The 21,137-nt window shown below is 52.4% G+C and overlaps 1 protein-coding gene across 8 annotated transcripts in view; it reads right to left on the reverse strand.

Annotated features, from left to right (window-relative positions):
• Positions 1 to 21,137, reverse strand: part of KSR1 (kinase suppressor of ras 1) — a 164,195-nt gene that overhangs the window by 50,351 nt on the left and 92,707 nt on the right. The window contains exon 1 of one of the 8 annotated variants that reach the window (XM_043583625.1): positions 17,631 to 17,781. The exons of 6 other annotated variants lie outside the window; for them this stretch is intronic. In XM_043583625.1, the coding sequence (XP_043439560.1) occupies positions 17,631 to 17,645 (15 nt within the window). In that variant the 5' untranslated portion in view covers positions 17,646 to 17,781. Of the gene's footprint in view, positions 1 to 10,770; positions 10,964 to 17,630; positions 17,782 to 21,137 lie in introns of those variants that run through there. One more of the 8 variants, XM_043583624.1, reaches the window with a different exon arrangement.

A 21,137-nucleotide genomic window follows, 5' to 3' on the forward strand; every position in this document is an offset into this window, starting at 1 on the left:
CCCCCCCACACACCAAGTTTCCAGCTCCCAAACACAGTAAGTGCATTTATTATTACGGACCATCTACCAGTACGATGCGCCCAGTGCTTTGTGTAGGATCTCCAGTCTGGACAAATCAGCAAGGGTCATGCTGTCAAGTGCACCTTCTCTGAGCCTCAGAGACCATTAATGAGTGGCCGGCCAGAACTGAAACCTACATGGCTGGATCCCAGGGCTCCCTCAACTCTTCCCTGCCATCATTCCCGAACCTGGCAAAGCCTTGGGATGCCATAACTACCTCGGCGAGGGGGGGGGGGGGGAATTAATAATTGTTTTCAAAGTAAATTAAAGGAATTAATTTCTACCTGTTTTCTGAAAAGCAAACTACACGGTGAAATGGAAACTCTTTGTTCTCTATCAAGTGAAGTAACCCCCTAGAAAAGAGAAAAGAATATGTTGAAATCCATTCCCTTAAGAAAAAAAAAAAAATGGGTGGGGGTACTGGGATAGAAGGGTCCGTCCAGGATCGTACTTAAATTGGAGCTGCCCCTGCCTCTCCCAGTGATGAGGGGGCAAAAGGCAGGCTGAGGGCCAGATACAAGCTAGCACAGACCCCCTCCAAGGTGGGATGTGTGAGATACTCCTCAGGTACTGCTGGCTGCCCAAGGGCGAATGAAAGGAGACAAACGGTTAACTGATAGAGACTACAGTCATGTGGGCCAGGAGTCTCCATCAGTGTGCAAATATCTTAGTAAATTACAAGAAAAAGGCGACCTTATCAGTAGCCTTATCTCCAGAAACCCGTAGACTCAGTTTCCTGGAGCCCCAACATCCCCCTTCCATAGTGATGTGGGGAACACAGGCGAGAAGGAAATGGCAGGTAAAATTAAATTTCCTAACCTGCCGCCCATTGACAAACACTTGAGGCAAATACAGGGTAGAACATTTCTCCAGGAACACCCTGACCGTCCTAACGTTAATGTCTTACTACAGGGAAAACCACCTGAGCTAGACAACAGCAAGGCCTCAGGCATCTTAGGAGTCCTTTTTACTGTACCCAAGTCCCTCTGGAGATCTCCCTTTTGATGTTACTTCCCCCCACTTCATAGTATATAAGGAGCCACTCTTTACAACCCCAGCGCAGCTCCTTCCTGCCCACGGGTCCTGTCCCCATGCTTTATTTTATTTTATTTTAATTTTTTTTTCAACGTTTATTTATTTTTGGGACAGAGAGAGACAGAGCATGAACGGGGGAGGGGCAGAGAGAGAGGGAGACACAGAATCAGAAACAGCCTCCAGGCTCTGAGCCATCAGCCCAGAGCCTGACGCGGGGCTCGAACTCACGGACCACGAAATCGTGACCTGGCTAAAGTCGGACGCTTAACCGACTGCGCCACCCAGGCGCCCCCCCACCCATGCTTTATTTAATAAAATCACCTTTTTGCACCAAAGAGGTCTTCAAAAAATTCTTTCTTGGCCGTTGGCTCCGAACCCCACGAACCCCCCACCACCCCAAAACTTCATCACCAGGACAAGCATGGCTTTCCAGAGGTGTGAACTGTGTACATCCTTCCGCGAAATGAGAGTGCCGGCATACATCAGCGTCATTTCTGACCGCTCCTTCCATTCCCCCTAATGATGAGGGAGTGTGGGGCAAGCCGAGGGCAAGATACAGGCTGGCGTGCACGCACATAGGCACACACACCCCAGGTGGAATGTTCCTTGGACACTCCTGGCTACCCAAGAACAAAGCAAAGGGGTTTCAGTGCTTGCCACGGGAACGTGGGCAACTAAGGCAAACGAAAATTAAATTCCCCTACTGCCTACAGCCCACTGACAAGTCCTTGAAAATGGTAACCGCCCTCTAGGAGCTCAGCTGCCTCGATGATGACACTTTGCTGGGGGCCAAAGGGAAATTGAGTTTAACATTATCCCAACTTCGAGGATCTGGTAAGTCCACTGCCTTTATCTCAACTGCCCCAAGATCTATGCTGGCAATCATGCTCCCAGCTTACTGGCCCCAACATCCATCTGAAGGATCTCATGACTGAGGCTTTATTAAACTGTGATAAATGGTGTTTCCCTAGCAACAGCTAGCCCCTCAGGGTCCTAGAAACCTTGGAGACTTACTCTATCCCCGGCCCCTTCCCAACCTGAAGGTATATAATGAGGACCCCAGCGCAACTCTTTTTGCCCATGGGTCCAGTCCCCGTGCTTTAATAAAATCACCTTTTTGCACCAAGACATCTTCAAGAATTCTTTCTTGGCCATCGGCTCCGGACCACCCCATCATCACCCCAAAACTTCACCTAACCCCTCCTCCCTGCAGGGCTGGATCACTGGAGAGAGGGACCACCCCGCTCTACCTAAAAGCTGCCGTTAACGAAGCGAGCCACCAGTCAGCAAATCACCTGGTAGAGTAAGGGTCTCAAATACACAAGCCTCAGGGCCAGGCCCTGGGAAGAAGTGAGACCAGTGGGGCTGTGGCCCTTTTGATCTATCTTTTAACGGAGACAGAAGTAGAAACACTTCTCTCCTTTACTGTGGCCCTTTTGATCTATCTTTTAACGGAGACAGAAGTAGAAACAAGAAATCCAACAGCAGCAAGGTCCAAGCTAACGGGAAACCTACCCTCTGCTTTCACTCAGTGCAGGGGTGTGAGGGGAGGCTAGGGGAAGCTAGGGGAGGGTTGTCAGATCTTACTCTGAAGAAATCTGGAGTTTTTTCTTTTTTTATTAAAAAAAAATTTTTTTTTAACATGTATTTATTTTTGAGAAACAGAGACAGAATGTGAGTTGGGGAGGGACAGAGAGAGAGGGAGACACAGAATCCGAAGCAGGCTCCAGGCTCTGAGCTGTCAGCACAGGGTGCGATGCGGGGCTCAAACCCACAAATCATGAGATCATGACCCGAGCCGAAGTCAAACGCTCAACCGACTGAGTCACCCAGGTGCCCCTGGAGTTTTACTTTCTTTTTACATGGTGGCAATTTTTACGTAATGCAAGGCTGTGCAGACCAAACAATCACATCCAGGAGTTACACGTGCCTCCAGACCCCAGCAAGGAGGCCCTGTGCAAAGAACCTGATGCCTCCCAAAGTTCTGATCAGCAACTTCTAAAGCTTTATTTCTGTAGGCAAATGAGGAGGGAGGGCGGCAGCCTAGCAGCAAATGCCCTTAGCAACGTAGCACGGGGTGGGGTGGGGGTGGGGGGCAGGGCAGGCCTTCTTAGTGAGGCATCCACCCCAGCTCTGGGACCCCACCACGAAAACAAAGTACCCCGGTCTTTCAACACCTACAAATGATTTCAGACCTGAAGTTCATTCAGTCAAGATGGGAAAGCGCACGAAGCAAGCGGGCCGGAACCAGGGGAACCAGTATACAAAGAGAAGGCATCCGCCCAGCTCTCAGCTGGACTTCCAGTTAGACAAGTCAGGCCAGGGGAGCCTAGGTGCAGGCCCTGGGAGTGGCCCTAAGCAACTGGCACCCCCAAACCTCACCCACGGGTGTGATGTGCCCACCCACAGTGACAGGCACAGCCAAGTGTGTTAGGAAGTTATTCCGGAACGTGTACAACTTCTCTGGATTATCTCTACACTGAAAGCGAATCAGGGAATCAGGTTCACCACTGCTGCAACTGAACTTCTACACCTGCCGACAACCCGGTGGGCAAAGCTGCTTGGAAACCCCTCAGGTGTGGGAGGCCCCAAGGTCCCAGGAGGGCCTCCCACCTGCCAGGAGGCCAGAAGCCATACCCTAGAGTCGGGGTGAGAGCAGAGACTCTGCTGTGGGGAGAACTCTTGCCCACCTCACCCCAGCTTCTGTCTAGGAAGAAAATACGGAACAGGAGGGGCGCCTGGCTGGCTCAGTTGGAAGAGCAGGTGACTCTTGATCTTGGGGTCCTGAGTTCGAGCCCCACGTTGGGTATAGAGATTACCAAAAATAAATAAATAAATAAACTTAAAAAAAAAAAAAAAGGGTGGGGGGATATGAACCAGAAACCGAGAAGGGAAGACACGGCCGCCCAGGCATTGCCGGGGATGCAAAGCCTGGTCTCCGGCAAGCCTCCGGTGAGCACGTGAGCACAGAAGTGGGGCAGCAAGGACACGGGACAGAGAAAGAACTCCAGAGAACACTGGCTTCCTGCCTCTCACTGTTCCCTCAAGTCACGGTTCATGTTCTCCAGTAGGTGACGTGAAGTTATTCTTTCTGGTAACAATTAGAGAGGAGGGTTGGTTGAATGCTGAGGTCACTCCCAGTCTACGGTAATTAAGCTGCTGGTTCTGTTCTCTAGAGCGGCAGGCAGGGCCGGGCTAGGCGGAACACAGCTGTCCCCTCCCCTCAGCGGCTGACAACAGCTAGTGTCAGAGGCCAGGCTGAGTATCAGATGGTATCCTGGGACTTACCAGCAGCCACGGGGCTGCCTGGGGTCTATACTTAGAAGCCTGTGCCGGCCGACACTGAGAGCCGTCCACACTCGCCTCGGTCAGTCAGGACTAGAAATGCCAGGGGCTTCGATGCCTGTTTGTGGGCCATGTACAGAAGCTGGGGCAGCTCAAGGCAGAATTCCAGTGAAGTCCTGGATTAAAGGAAGCCCAAGTAGCAAACCCACACTTTGTGTTTCTATTTAGCCTTCTGGGCCAAGAGCACAGGAGGGGTCAGTAAAGGCAGTGACTACCTCATCGGTGGGGCTAGCTCTCCAGGTCCATTTGCAGAACCCGGATTTCTGGTGTGGGGGCACAGGGACATCCTCCAGCTTCCCGGAAAGGGCCAGGATCCTTCACCGCAGACGCTTCCCTGGGACTGGTCACATCGGAGGGGCCAGGGGTAGACCCCCAGAGCCCTGTGCATGGTGATTCAGACCCCTGTCCACCCCTCTGAGGCCAGCGGGGCAGGCCGGGGAAAGAGAGGGAGAAGAGCAAGGCAGTTTCTATGGCAGTCCAGGCTAGGAGCCCACGTGCCTCCAGTTGGGAAGGGAAGACCTGCCCCCGTGTCTCTCTCTGCCTTCTGCCCACGGCTGGGGCTCAGGGAGAGGGACAGTGAGGCTTGGGTAACAACAGTTGGAAATTCTGGGAGGCACAGGCAGAGCCGAGGCAGCGAGGGCCTGGGTCAGGCAGCCTTCTGGGGTTTCCATGGAGATCAACAGTCGGCTTTGTCCAGGGGTCACTGGCTTTGACAATGGACCGGTTCTTGGCCCAGCCTCCTCCTATCCCAGGGCTGGGAAATGAGAAATAGCAGCTCCTGGGAGAAGTCAGACACTTCCTGGAAGGCTTCTCTCCACCACTCCCCAGCTGGACTGGCATCGTGAAAGAAGGACCAGACTTGGTCGGCGGAATCCCGTGACCCTGGACCAGTCCCTATCCCTCTCTTGGGGTTTGGTTTCATCACTTATAAGATGGGTGGGTTTGGCTGGATTAGACCAGTGGCTCTCAACCTTGGCTGCACCCTAGAATTACCGGGGTGGGGGGGCTTTTAAAAGGGATCCTGATGCCCCCGCCCCACCTCACTCGGGGTAGGGACCGTGAGAGAAGACAGGCTACAGGGCCTTAAGTCTGGCCAAAGTAGCCCAGGGAAGAAAGTGTCTGAGAATGCCCAGTTCAGAAGGCAGGTCTGGCGGCCAGGGCAGGAAGGGCAGGGCTGTGCCCTGGGGTTGACCCCTGCCTATCTTCTCATGAGCCCCACACTCCTTCAACTCAATCCCAGCCTAGTGCAAGCCCTCAGGTGTCCCATGGGAGGTCTGTGCCTGCCTCCCTCCCTCCCACCAAGGCAGGGTGGGGGCACACAGAGTGGGGGACCAGGCTGGAATCTCCAGGGAGTGGCTGTCTCTGGCCTATGCATTGGTATGTCTGGGCTTGAAAGCCTCAGAACGATGGTGCAGTGACGGCGTAAGGTGTGGACGTAGAGGAATACAGGTCAAAGGAGAAGCACTGAGGAGCAGGTCAAGAACCAAGGCAAGTGATGAGCATTTATTATGCATCTCCTGGGTGCCAGACGAACTACAGAGGTCAGCGCTGCAATCCTCCCAACATCCTGAGATGGGTGATAAGGCTCAGAGAGGGTAGGTGAATTGCTCAAGACCACACAGCCGGATTGGTAAGGCTGAGGCGTGGCCATCTCTACCTGTGCCCAGCCAGCTGGCCCTGCCTGCGCTGGTGCCCGCCTATTCGCTCTAGAAAGTGAGCTCTTTTGCCCAGGGTAGGGTTTACTTGGCATCACAGGTCACATCTGGTTTTCCTGGCTCCATGCACGGCCCTTCCCCTGGGCCCAGCTGGGTGCAGCTCTGGCTTCGGGGATAAAAGCACACAGGAGGGGGCGCCTGGGTGGCTCAGTCGGTTAAGCGTCCGACTTCAGCTCAGGTCACGATCTCGCGGTCCGCGAGTTCGAGCCCCACGTCGGGCTCTGGGGTGATGGCTCAGAGCCTGGAGCCTGCTTCCGATTCTGTGTCTCCCTCTCTCTCTGCCCCTCCCCCATTCATGCTGTGTCTCTGTCTCAAAAATAAATAAACGTTAAAAAAAAAAAAAAAAAAAAAAAAGCACACAGGAGGCCTCCCAGGGTCTTCTCTCCACATGTCCTTTCAAGGCCTTACTTTCCCCTGGTGCCCTCTGGATGAAACCGGCGCTTTCTAACTCCCCCTAGGACCAGATCTCCAAGCCACCACCATCACCCCAGGGGCCGGCCCCACCCTCCCGGAGAACCAGTCCTGTGCCTCCCAGGCCCCATTTCTTCTTCCTATAAACCCTGAGGTACCTGGTGCAGGGATTGGCGAGCTTTTTCTCAACAGAGTGAATGATCTTCAGCCTTGCAGGCCACACCGTCTCTGTCAGAAGTACTCAGCTTGGCCATTAGACCACCAACACGGCCGTTGACAACACGTCAACAATACGCACTCCGACACAACGTTAATAACGGACACTGAAATCTGAATTTCACGCAACTGTCAGGTCACCAAACAGTCTTCCCTTTTTTTCTCTCTGTCAAAACTGTGAAAACCATTCTTAGTTTACATGGCGGTACAAAAACCAGTGGGGGGTTGGGCTTGGCCCACGAGGCACAGTCTGGCAAGCCCTGATCCAGTGGGTCACTGAGCCGCTCAACAAACACACGTCAACTATGTTGGGCTCCATCTCCTCGCGGCCCTAAGCCTCACTGCTCCTTCCTTTCCACCTACCTCCCTCTGTGCTGACAGGTCTTCTCCCCGGCCAGCAACCCGCCCCCCCGGTCCCCAGCCCCTGCCAGCATACAATCTGCAGAAGGGGACGCAGAGGAGAGGCTTCGAGGTAGGCCCACACCTGCCATCTAGGCCTCCTGCATTTTGTCACCTTTCTCTGAGTCATCAACACACACTTCGCAAACTGCTCCTCCCGGCTGCTGTCTAGAAACAGCCAGACGCGTCCGGCATTAGAGAAACACACAAACACTCACCCCAGCTTCGGGGCTGCAGGCTTACCCCTCAAGACATGCTACTTCCAAAACGGAGACAGGAGACAGGCTCCTACAGGGGGCGGTTCTCTACACCCAGGATGTTTGCTGATTATGGAAAAAAATAAATAAACACGCTATTGTCCACCAGACGCCACGGTAAAACTCAAGTCAGGACTGGAATACTGTCAAAGAATCAGACGGAAGAGAGAACGTTCAAAGATAAGACTGGGGTCAGAGTGGGACAGGGGGAGGGTTTGCCAGCAGCTGAAGAGCTACGCGAACCCTCAGGTGACAGGCTTGACTTCTGGGGAACTGGCAAACAGGAAAGTCCCTCCCCTGCACAAGTAGGGCAGGATGGGGGGGGGGGCGGGGTACAGAGCTTCCTCGGAGCTGCAGGCCCTCCCTGGTTGACAGAGCAGGTGACAGGAGGACAGGGAGGGTGGCAGAGGGTGGGGATGCGAGCCAGGCCAACGGCTGGGTGAGGAGAGGCTACTGAGTAAGGGTGGGTGTGTGATGTGCCCTCCCCACAGGGGCACCTCTGAGAGGGGAAGGGGGTGCTGGAACTGCGGAGCGGAGTCTGGTTTGAAATGTGTCTCCTCATGGAAAACCCCAGCTCTCCCAAGGGCAAAGGCACAGACAGAAACCGACAGGGGCTCCGGAAGCGGCCATGCTGCGGCCATCTTTACTGCTTGCTGGTGCCCCTTCAATCTTCCCTGTCCAAACACACCATTAAAAAGAGGATTCACAAAGGGGCACCTGGGTGGCTCAGTTGGTTAAATGGCCAACTTCGGCTCAGGTTATGACCTCACAGTCTTGTGGGCTCGAGCCCCGGGTTGGGCTCTGTGCTGACAGCTCAGAGCCTGGAGCTCCTTTGGATTCTGTCTCCCTCTCTCGCTGCCCCTCCCCCGCTCACGCTCTGTCTCCATCTCTCTAAAAAATGAATAAACATTGAAGAAGAAGAAAAAAAGGATTCAGACAAGTCTACTAGCCTCCTGCTTCTGTCTCCTCTGTATCTGCAGGGCGGGAGCAGAGTTCAGCCAGCACAGAGAGAGGCCCACGGCATCAGAGTGCCCCCAGACTGGCACCAGGGCCTTAGGACACAGCAGCTTTGCTTAGGCCCTCGGCACATGTCTGGCCCCAGGCTTGGAATCTAGTGGGCCCCAACTTGGGGCCCCCAGCCGAATCACAGACCCCTCTACCAGAGGGGCACGTGCGAGCGTTCAGTTATGCGGCCTGTCCTTTGGGGTTGTTTGTCTGTCTGTCTGGGTGGGGGATGCACGGGGCCACAGGAAGGGAGCCCAGGCTGGAGACCTGAGAACCAGGTTGCTCTGCTGGAAAACAGGGGCTGCATTGTTTCCAAGCTATCCAACCAGGAGACTAAGATCTGTCAGGAGATCCTGGAGGTAAGCAGAACCTTCTCTGTAGTTTTCCAGAAACCCTGTAAACAACTCCTGCCCCACAGCAACAAAGGGCCTCAAAGTATGGGAACCCAATGGAGCCCAATTGGGTGTCTCAGACTCAAGCCAAGGAGGCCATCACTGGTGCTACCAAGGTCTGAGGGCACGAAAGGAGCTAATGGAGATTCATGAGGTTAAGAAGAGGATAAATCCTTCTTCTGCCAAAGTCAAAGAGCAGAGTTCTAAAGGGACTTCAGGGGCGCCTGGGTGGCGCAGTCGGTTAAGCGTCCGACTTCAGCCAGGTCACGATCTCGCGGTCCGGGAGTTCGAGCCCCACGTCAGGCTCTGGGCTGATGGCTCAGAGCCTGGAGCCTGTTTCCGATTCTGTGTTTCCCTCTCTCTCTGCCCCTCCCCCGTTCATGCTCTGTCTCTCTCTGTCCCAAAAATAAATAAACGTTGAGGAAAAAAAAAAAAAATTAAAAAAAAAATAAATAAATAAATAAATAAAAAATAAAGGGACTTCAGAGAGAATCTAGTCCAACTCTCATTTTAGGGAGGAAAAAACGGAGGACCGCAGAGGGGAGGGGACGTGCTTGGGTCACCCTGAACAACAGCCCAAGACCAGGACCCAGATTTCCAGACACCCCTGCCAGTGTGCATCACCAGGCTGTGCTGGGCCCCTAGGAGGGCTCACGGTTTTTCATTACGGGCCTTCCTTGCCCCGATGTAAAGTTTCATGCCTGCCAGCTTTTCTGAGCTGCTCTAAGAGGTGAGCCAAGGGTAAGAGCAACCCTGAGGTCTGCCCTGAGAATCACCTCTAAGGGCGCTAGCCTGAGGAATGCCAAGCCATGTGCTTGCCTCACGGGCCCAGAGCCCTACGGAATCCAGAGGGCTGGCAAGTCCCTTCCGTCTCGGTGGCTTAAAAGACAGCAGGTGTGCAGGAACTCTCAGCTCCATGTTCTTGCCCACCCCTCTCCACACCCACTGAGGACTGTGCACACTTTTCTTCTTTTGGAAAAGAAGAAGCAGGGGCTCCTGGGGGGGGGGGAGGGGTGCTCAGTTGGTTACGCATCCAATCCTGGCTTTCGGCTTAGGTCATGATCTCGAGTTTGTGAGTTTGAGCCCCGCATCGGGCTCCACACTGACAGCGTGGAGCCTGCTTGGGGTTCTCTGTCTCTCCCTCTCTCTACCCCTCCCCTGCTTGATCTCTAAGTAAATAAATAAACTTAAAAAAAAAAAAAAAGCAGCAGCAGCAGAAGCAAATCCCATTATCAGCAGCTACACCCCAACACCCAGGGCCTGAGATGCGGCCTAAGAATGCCCAGGGCCAAGGCACGCTGATTCTTCCTCAGCTTCTCTCCATGCTTCCTCTTTCCACAACCAGTCGCACCCAGTCTAGTCATGAACGTAACAGCTACTGGTACTGCTACTGCTCGTGAAGGGGCCTGGGCACAGCTGCTTGGTAGCTAAGGAGAGCGAGGCTCAGAGAGATTAAGTCACTCACTTAGGCCACAGCAAGTGAGTGCCGGAACCTGGACGGGACCCCGGTCTGTGTAACCCCAAAGCCAGCACTCACAGCCTCTCCCCCCTTTGGCCTTGCTGGCCTGGGTGACCAGAGGCACTGACAGGCAGGGCTGGGGCTGCCTGGACAACTTCAGTTTCTGAAGCCCCCTGCAGAAAGAGCAGGCTCAAAACAAGCACGTATCCTGTTCAAACCGAAAGCAGGAACAAGCCAAAAAATCATTCATTCTCTAGGAGGATGGGGAAGATCTATTTCAGTAAGATCCTGATGGTTCCCCAGCCACTTTCCCTCAAGCAAGTCAGGGAATAAAACAGTGAAATGGAAATCACAACCTAGAACTCTGCAGACGCTTTCTATAGACAGGAGGCATCGCAAGGACTTGGAGCCCAGCCAAACGTCCCCATTCTGGGGACTTGCGGAAGGGCCACCTGATCCCAGACCCCAACGCCTACCTTGCAACCCTCCAGCCTCGGCTGGTCCAGGCTTTGTGCTTCTTGCAAGACCACGGGTGGTGGGGTCCCTGTGCCCCTGGCAACCTTGGCCAGCACCCAGCTCCACAGGCAATGCATGGTGAGGGGCCCAAGCCCAGGGTCCCCGGCAGCCCCAGCCCCTGGTACGGTGTCTCCGAGAAGGACAAGAAAGGGAGAGGAGTTTCTGTTTTCATGACTGTAGTGAACAGTCACTGCAGCCAAAAATAGTTTGTGCCTGGGAGTCGGGGAGTCAGCACATACCTCCCGGAGCAGGTGCTGGTCGTGAGACACACAGGCTCCGGCGGGCCTCGGGGCAGGGGCCTGGGGACGCAGGCACCCAGGATACTCAGGATATCAGGCCACAGAGAAGTTTTATCCGCCTCGCTGCTCACCTCCAGAAAGTTTGACCTGAGTCAACAGGAGCATGATCATCTCCCTCTTCTCGGTGAATCATCTGGGGAACCCCCACCCCCACACGAATTCCAATTACCCCCCCAACCTTCCTGGAGCTCTCACACATTTGTGGCTGGGTGGTTTGGACAACCACAGGAAGAGTCCTATGAACTACAGCGGATGCCCTAGATGGCACACAGGACAACCATTAAAAATGTAGCTCAGCTGTCAAAGCTCTTAGAACGATACCCTGACAACCTGAACTTTACGTACATTAAAAAAAAAAAAAAATGTACAAGAAGTTAAGGGGCTGGCTATCAGTGGCTGGTAGAGCTGCGGAGGGATTTTGTTTTCTTTTTTGAGCTACTTTTTTATTTTCAAAGTTTTCTGTGATGAACATTTGTAATTCGATTTGGAAAACGTTACTTTGAAATGCAATTCTGAAAAAGGAAGAATGTTCAGGCCTCACAGAGTTCGGAACACATACGTGGTTCTATCTCTGGGAATTTTTTTTTTTCAACTTTTTATTTATTTATTTTTGAGAGTGCAAGTGGGGGTGGGGTGAGAGAGAGAGACAGAGAGAGACAGAGAGAGAGAGAAAATGAATCCCAAACAGGCTCAGCACTGTCAGTGCAGAGCTTGATGAGGGGCTTGAACCCATGACTGAGCCACCCAGGTATACTTATCTCTGTGAATTTAAGGTAGGTGTGTGTGTGTGCGTGTGTGTGTGTGTGTGTGTGTGTGTGTGTGTGTGTGTGTATTTTGTGACTCCTGCTTTGAAACCAGATATCCTGGATATGAATCCTGGCCATACCATGTACCATCTGGGTGACCTCAGGTAAGTGACACTGTCAGTTTCTCTAGCTCTATTATACGTTGGGGATAAAAGCATTGCCTCCGGCTATAGACTAAATATTCGTGCCCCCCCCCCCCAATCCCCATCAAACCTAATCCCCAGTGTGATGGTATTAGGACATGGGGCCTCTGGGATGTGTTTAGATTAAAAGGGTGGAGCCCTCATGATGGGATTAGTGGCCTTTACAAAAAAGACCCCAGAGAGCTGCCCGGCCCCTTCCACCATGTGAAGACATTGCAGAGACAGCCATCTATGAACCAGGAAGTGGTTTCTCACCAGACACTGACTCTGCCGGGTCCTTGATCTTGGACTTTCCAGCCTCCAGACCCATGAAAGAGAAATTCTGTTGTTTATAAGTCACCCACTCCATGCTGTTTTTGTCACTGCGGCCCAAATGCCTTAAGATATCGTCTCATAAGGTTACTGGGAGGACTGAATGAGACACTCCATGTAAAGCTCACAGCTCAGTCCCAGACATACTGGGAATACTCACTGAAGAATTCTAGCATAGGGGCATGCATAGAGCATGTGACTCTTGGTCTTGGGGTTATGGGTTCAAGCCCCATGTTGGATGAAGAGATTACTTAAAAATTAAAAAAAAATTTTTAAAATTCTTGGGGCACCTGGGTGGCTTAGTCAGTTAAGCATCCGACTCTTGATTTTGGCTTAGGTCCTGATCTCACGGTTAGGAGATGGAGCCCCAGTGTGGGGCTCTGTGCTGGGCATGGGAGCCTGCTTGGGATTCTTTCTCCCTGTGCCCATGAGCAAGTGTGCGGTCTTTCTATAAAGAAAGGAAGGAAGGAAGGAAAGAAGGAAGGAAGGAAGGAAGGAAGGAAGGAAGGAAGGAAGGAAGGAAGGAAGGAAGGAAGGAAAAGAAAGAAAGAGAGGGAGGGAGGGAGGGAGGGAGGGGCTCTGTGCTGGGCATGGGAGCCTGCTTGGGATTCTTTCTTCCTGTGCCCATGTGCATGTGTGCAGTCTTTCTATGAAAGAAAGAAAGAAAGAAAAGAAAGAAAGAAAGAAAGAAAGAAAGAAAGAAAGAAAGAAAGAAAGAGAGAGAAAGAAAGAAAGAAAGAAAGAGAGGGAGAAAGGAAGAAAAAAAGAATTATAGCATAAATTCATGAATAAGCTACATTAAAAAAAGAAAAAAAAAAAAAAAGGAAACCCAACGAACAAAGAAGGCTGACTGGAAGGAAATGCACCAAGATGTTTAAAGCATTTCCACGGAATAGTACAATTAAGGGGTACACCATCCACAAAGGGTATTATTGTTTTCATTTCCATGCCTTTCACATTTTAAAAATGTACATCCAGGTAAATTACCGGATATTAAGGGGAAAAAAACCTAAAAAGCCAAGAAGCAATGAGTTGCTCTATGAAGGATTACAGATAACTTATTTCTTTGGCTTTTCTATATGTTCCATCCAAAGTAAATATGCATTACTTTCATAGTGAACAAAGTGAGAAATGTTATTAAAAAGCAAAGCCTAGGGGCTAGGTTCACCGATTATATTCTAGAAATGTGATTTCTGCTGGCCCCCGCCAGGGTCTAGGCCTTATGCACCATCTCTGAGCCCGAGGCCTTTGGTCTCCCACAGAGACACAGGAGAGTTCTGCTCACTGATAGAAATGGGGCACAGTGGTCACCCCTGAGACCCTCAGGGGAGAGCCAGATGACCCAGCCCCATGGAGAGTTCCCAGTGAGGGTGGAGATGGCGGGGAGGGGACTACGGTAGTGGCAGTAGCAACAGTTCTTGCCGTCTGCGGAGCGACAGCGTTTATTCACGCCTCTTCTGTCAGCAGGGCTAACTTTCCTCCAGGAATCCACTTCCCGAGTGCACGTGGCCCTGACCCTTCAGACCCCTAGACTCTCCGGCTCGCTGCTAAAGGGCTGAGCCCGTGACCCAGAGCGGACCAACAGGAGTGTTTGGTCTTCCCGGCCCTGTGACTGGTTTTGGCATAACACGTGACCAAAGCCAGGCCATTCAGGGCCTTCCCTGGGATTTTCCAGCGACGGCTCTGGGGGAAGAAGCACTCCTTCTATGCGAAGAAGCACTCCTTCTATGCGGGCAAGGGCTACGACTATGTTGGCAGAAAGAGGCCTAGCTGCTTTGACGGTGCCCTTGATGGCCTGCCCTGTGGAGTGGGCCTGGCTGAGAACTATACCCTAACAGCATCATCTGAGTGCATCCAGACCATCCTGGACTTCTATCACTTAGGCTGACAAAAGCCTTGAAGCCCGTCGGTACTGGAACTTGCCATGGAAAAGTTCTAACCAGTAGTAGGAGAATATAACAGCTTGTGCTCATAAGCACTTACTATGTGCCCTGGTACCACGGAATTCATCTACTCCCCCCCCCCCGCCCCGCTTCATCCATCTCATCAACAGACAGCTACTGGATGCCAACTGTGTGCCAGGGACTCTCTTCTGCGCTAAGAATACAACAGCAAACAAAATATGCCGTCTTTTTCTTTAGGGAGCTTGCATTTTAACAGGAAACGCAGAGTAAAAAACAAATTAGAAAAATCACTAAAATGTGTAATTGAAATTGGTGAGTAAACACTAAAAAGGAAAGAGCACACTGAAGTAAAGTGGCAGATATAGGAGGCATCTAATTTTAGACAGGGTGGCCTCTCTGAAGAGTGGACTTCTGAAGTTGCTAGCCCTAAAAGTATAGAAATTTCCAGGCAGAGGAAACAGAACATACAAAGGTCCTGGCCATGACAGGAAACCGGACGTGTCCTAACACAAGGTGAAGAGTGAGGAGGGGCGGGAGAAGGAGTGTGGAAGGAGGAGGCAGATGCCAAATATTTCAGAGCCTTGAAGGTATTGGTGAAGGGGCTTGGGTTCTATGCTGAGCGCAAGCCATTAAATGAAGGGCTGTATTCAGAAAAGAAAGACGATCAGAAAAGAAAGATATTTAAGAAAAATCATTCTTGGCTTATGAAAAATGAAATGAAGGAGAGGGCAAGAGTAGATACAGAGAGTGATGTAGGTGCTACTGCACAAGTCCATGCAGTAGCTCAGTAGGTGGGGGGGGGGGGGGGGGGGGGGGGGAGGCGGCGGGCAGAGGCAACGGTAATGAAAAAGAGACATGGGTGGATTTGGGATATTCATTTGGAAATGGAGCCAGCCAATCAAATGTGGAGATTAAGGAAGTAGAAGGAATCACAAGTGACTGAGTATCTAGCTAGAGAACTGACAGATAAGGAACCGGAGAGGCTGAGAGGTAAGGGACTTGTCCATTAGCAAGGGGCAAAGTGAAGTTTCTGTCCGCCTCCCCACACCAGGTTCTGAGCTATTTCCAATCTTACTACCTGCCCAAAAACATACAGATGAGAATAGAGCCACCAAAACATGTATGTTGATTTTTTTTTTTAAAGAAGGTTAGTAAGAGAAGGGATTTTTGTTTACAATAATTAAAACAGTGTGGTGTTGACACAAGAATTTCCCAATGATATCTGGCTGGTGAGGTCTGCTCTAGAGCAATCTTGCCTTTGAGGCCAGTCCCCAGAGGAGGAGAGACGGAACACAATCTGACAGCCCAGTAGCTGAGTGGCCCCAGAGGCAAAGTCATCTCAGAGTGGGGCTACAGGCACGCAGCCTTGCCGAGGCCAGCCCCTCACCAAAGAACAGAGGCAGCTCAGGAACTGGGACCTCAGTGGGCCCTCAGCAGCCTCCAGTCACCTCCCCCGAGAGACCCCTGCAATTCAACCCTCACTAGCCCACACGAGAAAGCTCCTGAGACGCCTCGGCCCAACAGACCACAACTCTTTGGATGATCTGATCGGAATTCATTCATTCAACAAAGACACCTTCGGCATGCCAGGCAGCAGGGACAGAACAGTGAACAAAAGAGCCAGATTTCTGCCCACGTGGCATCTGCAGTCTAATTGCAATCCAAAGGATCAAGGAGATGGGCTCCCCATTCAAAGATGTGAACCAGTACAGGGCTACCAGAACAGTCCTGCTCTAATCTTTTCAGATTTCTAGAAACCAGGGGCAACTTCACACTTGAAGCTTAAAAGAGGGCACCCTGGCTCAGAATCAGGAAATAAATCACGTCATCAATTGGAGAGACAGATGTATGCAAGTTCAGCGAGGACGGGAACTCAAGCGCAGCACCTACTACAGGCCCTGGAACACAGCAGGAGCTAAGATGCACACCAAACGAGTGCATGGCTGGGTGGAGACAAAAAAAACACAAGACCGCCCTGCCCTCAGCTCTGTATCATGCCCCATCTCAGCCTTTCTGCCCTTGGGGCCCATCAGTCTGCTTCCATGGTGGTTATCTGTAGACTGTTTATCTATAACAGACTGGTTATCTATAGACCACCCTATACGCCCCCAGGGAAGACTGTATTTTGTTCATCAATTAGTCCCCGGCAGTAATTAATATGGGTAAGTGATCAAAGGATGTAGAATGAATGGATATTAAGGAAAGAGGGAAGGAGGGGAGGAAGAAAAGGAGGAGGGACAGAGGGAGGGAGGGAGGAAGAGGGAGAAGGAGAGAAAGAGAAAGAGATCAATTCAATTATACAAACTACATACAGTAACCCCAGGCTGGGCTATTCTAGATAAGAAACTGAGTCAAGGAGGGAAGACCTGTGTGACACCGCCAGGTCACTCAACTTCTCTGAATCTCAGTTTGCTCAGCTATGAGAGGGGGATCGAAGTGCCTCCCCCTCCCCCCCCACCCCAGGTGTAAGGATTACACAGGACGGTACAGACACAAAATGCTGCCTCCCTTCACATCTCAACTCTAGCTCTTGGCTAGGTGACACTGGCACGCCAGCCCACCACCCGGGGCCTCTGTCTCCCCATCCCACTGGGCGGTACTGAGACCTCAAATCCTCCGGAGCAAGACCGCCGGGGGCCGCCGGGGCCCACACGCTGGCGCAGATCCCTCCACGCGGCCTGATGAGGGTGTGTGCTGCCTTCAGAGGTGGCTCCCAGCTGCCAAAGAGCAAGGCTGTTGGAACAGTGGGGCCTCTGGCTCCCCCAGGGAGAGGGTGGGGATGACGGGAAGAGGGAACAGGAGGAGAGGCCGGGCAGAAGGGCAGCAGGACTCACAAGGATTAAAGCTGAACCCAGGAGCCAAATACCAGCTCACTTTTCTGGTTTAATCTTCCACAGCCTCCTGCTTCTTACAGCCCACCCGCCCGAGCCCACACGGAGCTATGGCCAACTCCCCGCCAGTGGGAAACCAAGATGGCGGCAGGCGGCAGGTAGCCTTCTTCCCCATCCCCAAGAGAAGGCCTGACCGGACTTAATTTTTTTTTAAGTTTATTTATTTATTCTGAGAGAGACAGCACGAGTGGGGGGAGGGACAGAGAGAGAGAGAGACACATACACACACACACACACACATACACACAATCTCAAGCAAACTCTGTATTGACAATGCAGCCTAACACAAGGCTCAAAACCACGGACCATGAGGTCATGACCTGAGCCGAAATCAAGACTCAGGCGCTTAACCAACCGACCGAGCCACGCAGGCGTCCCGAGAAGGCCGGATTTAAACACAGGAATGCGAGGGTAGTAGAGGAAAGAGAAATTTGCCCAGTGGGGGCCAGAACAAAAACCCCTTACCGAACTCGCCTCCATCTTCACTTCAGAAAGCGCCACCAGCAAGGGCTCAACCCCGGGGACCCTGTGGCCCCGGACTCCGGGCCTGCGGTCTTGGCCTCTGCAGCACCCACCGCTCACGGCTGGGACTGATCCCAGCCAGCGCTCGCCACTTCCTTTAACAACTTCCAACGGGGAAATTGCTGCAGAAAAAAAATGGCTCCACGCCAGCAGGCTCTGAAATCATTTCCCCCCAGCTGCAGCCAGAACATGGAGCTGAGATTTTTAACCTGTGGAAGGTTTGGGGGTGAGGGTGGAAATAGAGTGTGGGACTGCAGGTGGCTGGGGAGGAGGAGGGGCCCCCGCCTCTGAACCCATCCACATGCTGGTCCCCAGGGCCCTGCCTCCACGCGGCGCCCCGAATTCCCACACCAGCACAGACTCACCTTTCACTGTCCTCAGGGTGAACCCAGCCTTCTCACTGGCAGGGGTTTTAATTTCCCTAAAACAATTCTAATGTCCTCTCTCTCCCTCTCTCTCTCTCACACACACACTGCAATGATCTCTAGGTAAGACCCCAACCCCTACTCGCCACCTGCCAAGACCTCCAGGAGCCAACTATTTCCTCACGAGTCTCCTCCCAGGCCAAGCTCTTTGCAAACACTTTCTGCGAGTCTCCACCACAGCTCTCTCAGACCTCAGGGTCTCTGCAGGTACTGTTCCCTCCATCTTGCCTTTCCAGCCAGCCTAGGTCCCGGCTCTCAGGGAAGCCCTCACTGGTGCTGGTCCTTCTCCGAGTTTGCCCGCTTGCCCCCACAGACCCCAGGCTGCCTTCTGTCAGGACTCTAGGTGCCCGCTCTCGGCAAGTGTCACGCACCCTGTGAGCTCCTGGGGCCAAAGGGAGTGTCTCCAGCATCTCAGCTGTGAGCACAAGGTCCCGCCAGAGACGGCCCCAGACCCGCAGGCTCAGGACAGCAAGGGCCATTCGGCTCCTTACATTATTAAAAGTCATCGCAATAAAATAAAATTTTAATTTTGGTTTCTTAGTCGCCCTAACCATATTTCGAGTGGTCCATGGCCACGTGTAGTTGGCGGCTACCACGGTGGATAGGGCAGCACAGAATGCTTCTATCAACACAGAAAGTTCTATTGGGACAGTGTCGCTCTAAATGAAGCTCTGATGGTTTGGGTTAGCATTCCAAAGTGTCTCCCGAGCTGTCCATCCCCGACATCCGTGGTGCAAGAGTTAGAATCAAAGGCCATGCATGTCAGAAGCACCCACAGCAGGCTCTGGCACTCGGATTCGGGAAGGGAAGGAGGAGAGCCGAACCCCTCCATCCACCCCAGAAACCAGGAAGTGCAGCCACCACCGAGGCCACTGCCACATCCGTCCCCTCTCCTTCGTCCACTATTTCCTGGGAGGGTCAAGATACGCAGAGAACTCAGAAGCCAAAGGGACAAGTGCCACCAGCCAAAGGCCACGCCCAGAGGCCTCGGGGAACAGCTCTGCCAGCACCGAAGGTTCGGCAAAGGAAACAGCCAGACTTCATGGTTTAGATCTCTTCTCCAAAAAAACCCAACAAAACATAAAAAGGACACAGAGAGAGGAGGACCGTGTTGTAAAGTCTTCGTCTCCAGCCTCCATCCTGTGAAGAAGACTTCCGTGCATTCCTCAGTCACTCCCTCTCCCAGCAAATACTTGCCAAGGGTTTCCACAGGCTTGCGACTGGGCACATGGGCCCTTCTGGGCACAAGCTGATGCCTTCTGTGTGTGCCTCTCTGTGCGTAGATGGGCACCCCTCAGTTGTTGCTAAGATAGCTTGAAGATACCTTATCTCTTAACTAGTCTAGTGTTAGAGAGGAATGAGATGATTTGTAGGACTCACACAGAGATGAGATTAAGACTAAAAAAAATACTGTAGGAGCCCATTTTAGCAACCGTAAAAAATAAAAAGGAAACAAATTTGTATGTAAATGGGAACAATGTGCTGCCCTGGACTGGATCCTAGAACTGGAAGGAGACACTAGTGGAAAGACGGGTGAGAAATCCAAAGAGAGTCTGGCATTCAGTTAGCAGTAACGTACCAACGTCGTTTTCTTGGTTTCGACAAATGTACCGTGGTAACGTAGGATGTTGATGATGGGGCAGACTGGGTGAGGGCCACAGACAGAAACTCTGTGCAACCTCTACAAATCTAGAACTATTCCCAAATAAAACGTTTATTTAAGAAAATAAGCTGGCACAAACACAGACCCTCGGATCAACGGAACAGAATAGAGAACCCAGAAATGGACCCACAAACGTACGGCCAGCTACTCTTTGACAAAGCAGGAAAGAATATCCAGTGGAATAAGGACGGTCTCTTCAGCAAGCGGAGACAGCCTCCTTCCCACTCAGCAGGGCCTGGGGTTGCTAATGGAAACGGCCCTTCTTTCCACCCTTCAGAAAACTCTGGCCTGGGCCTAAGAACCAATCGGAGATGTGAAGGGAAGAAACAGAACAATCGAGAAAAGGGGTCTGGAGAGCTTGGGGAAGACATACTGAAACCCAGCCAATGGTTCCTTGGGATTCTTAAAACCCATGTGGAGAGCTGCCAGCCAGGCACTCTGGGGCAGCCTGGCCCACCCTCCTCTTGCTCCCCATGCGCTCAGGCCCCACTTCCTCCACCCTCCTGGTGAGGATGCCCAGGAGTGGCCTTTGGGATCAGCAGCGGGGTGGGGGGGTGGGGGAGGCTGACACTGGGGGCGGGCCCAGCTTCAGTCCCCTGCGCTGCCCTTCTTGGGCCTTGAGCTGACGCCCACTGCCTCTTGATTCAGGGTGGCACAGGCGGTAATCAGCCGGCTCTTGATTTCAGCTCAGGTCATGATGTCATGGTTCTGGGAGATCAAGCCCCGCATGGGGCTCCATGCTAGCAACACGGAGTCTACTTGGGATGCTCTCTCCCCCTCTTTCCCCGCCCCTCCCCCACTAGCTCTCTTGCTCTTTTTCTCTCTCAAAAACAAATAAATAAACATTAAAAAAGAAAAGAAAAGAAACCTGCCTCTCATGAGCCCCTGCTCCTAGCCTTCCATTCTCTCCCCTTCTCTTCACTCCCCGTATGGCTATCTCGAGCTACCTGTGTGCAAACCTCCAGCCGCCTCTTTGGGTCTGGCTCTCACTCGGGAATAACAGCAGCTGAGGAGGAAAGGTGAGGAACCTGCCTGAATTTTCCCTCCTCTACCCCGGCGAACACCACAGTGCCTCTTAGCACTTGCCCCTCGCACCTGCTCATGGTAGTTGTGCAGAGCTGGGAAGGTGGATCTTTGGGGCTGGGAGATCCCAAAGTGGCTTCCCCTGCAGAGCATGAAAAGCCCGACCCTGGAGTAACCTGTGTCACCACCCACTCAGGACCAAACCCTCGACTCCCGGGACATCCACCACATAACGATGAGATCCACCCTTCCTCCCTCTCGATTGTCACATCAGGCCCAACACTCAGTGGGTTGTCCTGGAGCTTGTATTCCAGTGGGAGACAGCAGACATCCTGTACA

Source organism: Prionailurus bengalensis, chromosome E1, assembly GCF_016509475.1.
Source record: "Prionailurus bengalensis isolate Pbe53 chromosome E1, Fcat_Pben_1.1_paternal_pri, whole genome shotgun sequence".
NCBI classification, from domain to species: domain Eukaryota; kingdom Metazoa; phylum Chordata; class Mammalia; order Carnivora; family Felidae; genus Prionailurus; species Prionailurus bengalensis.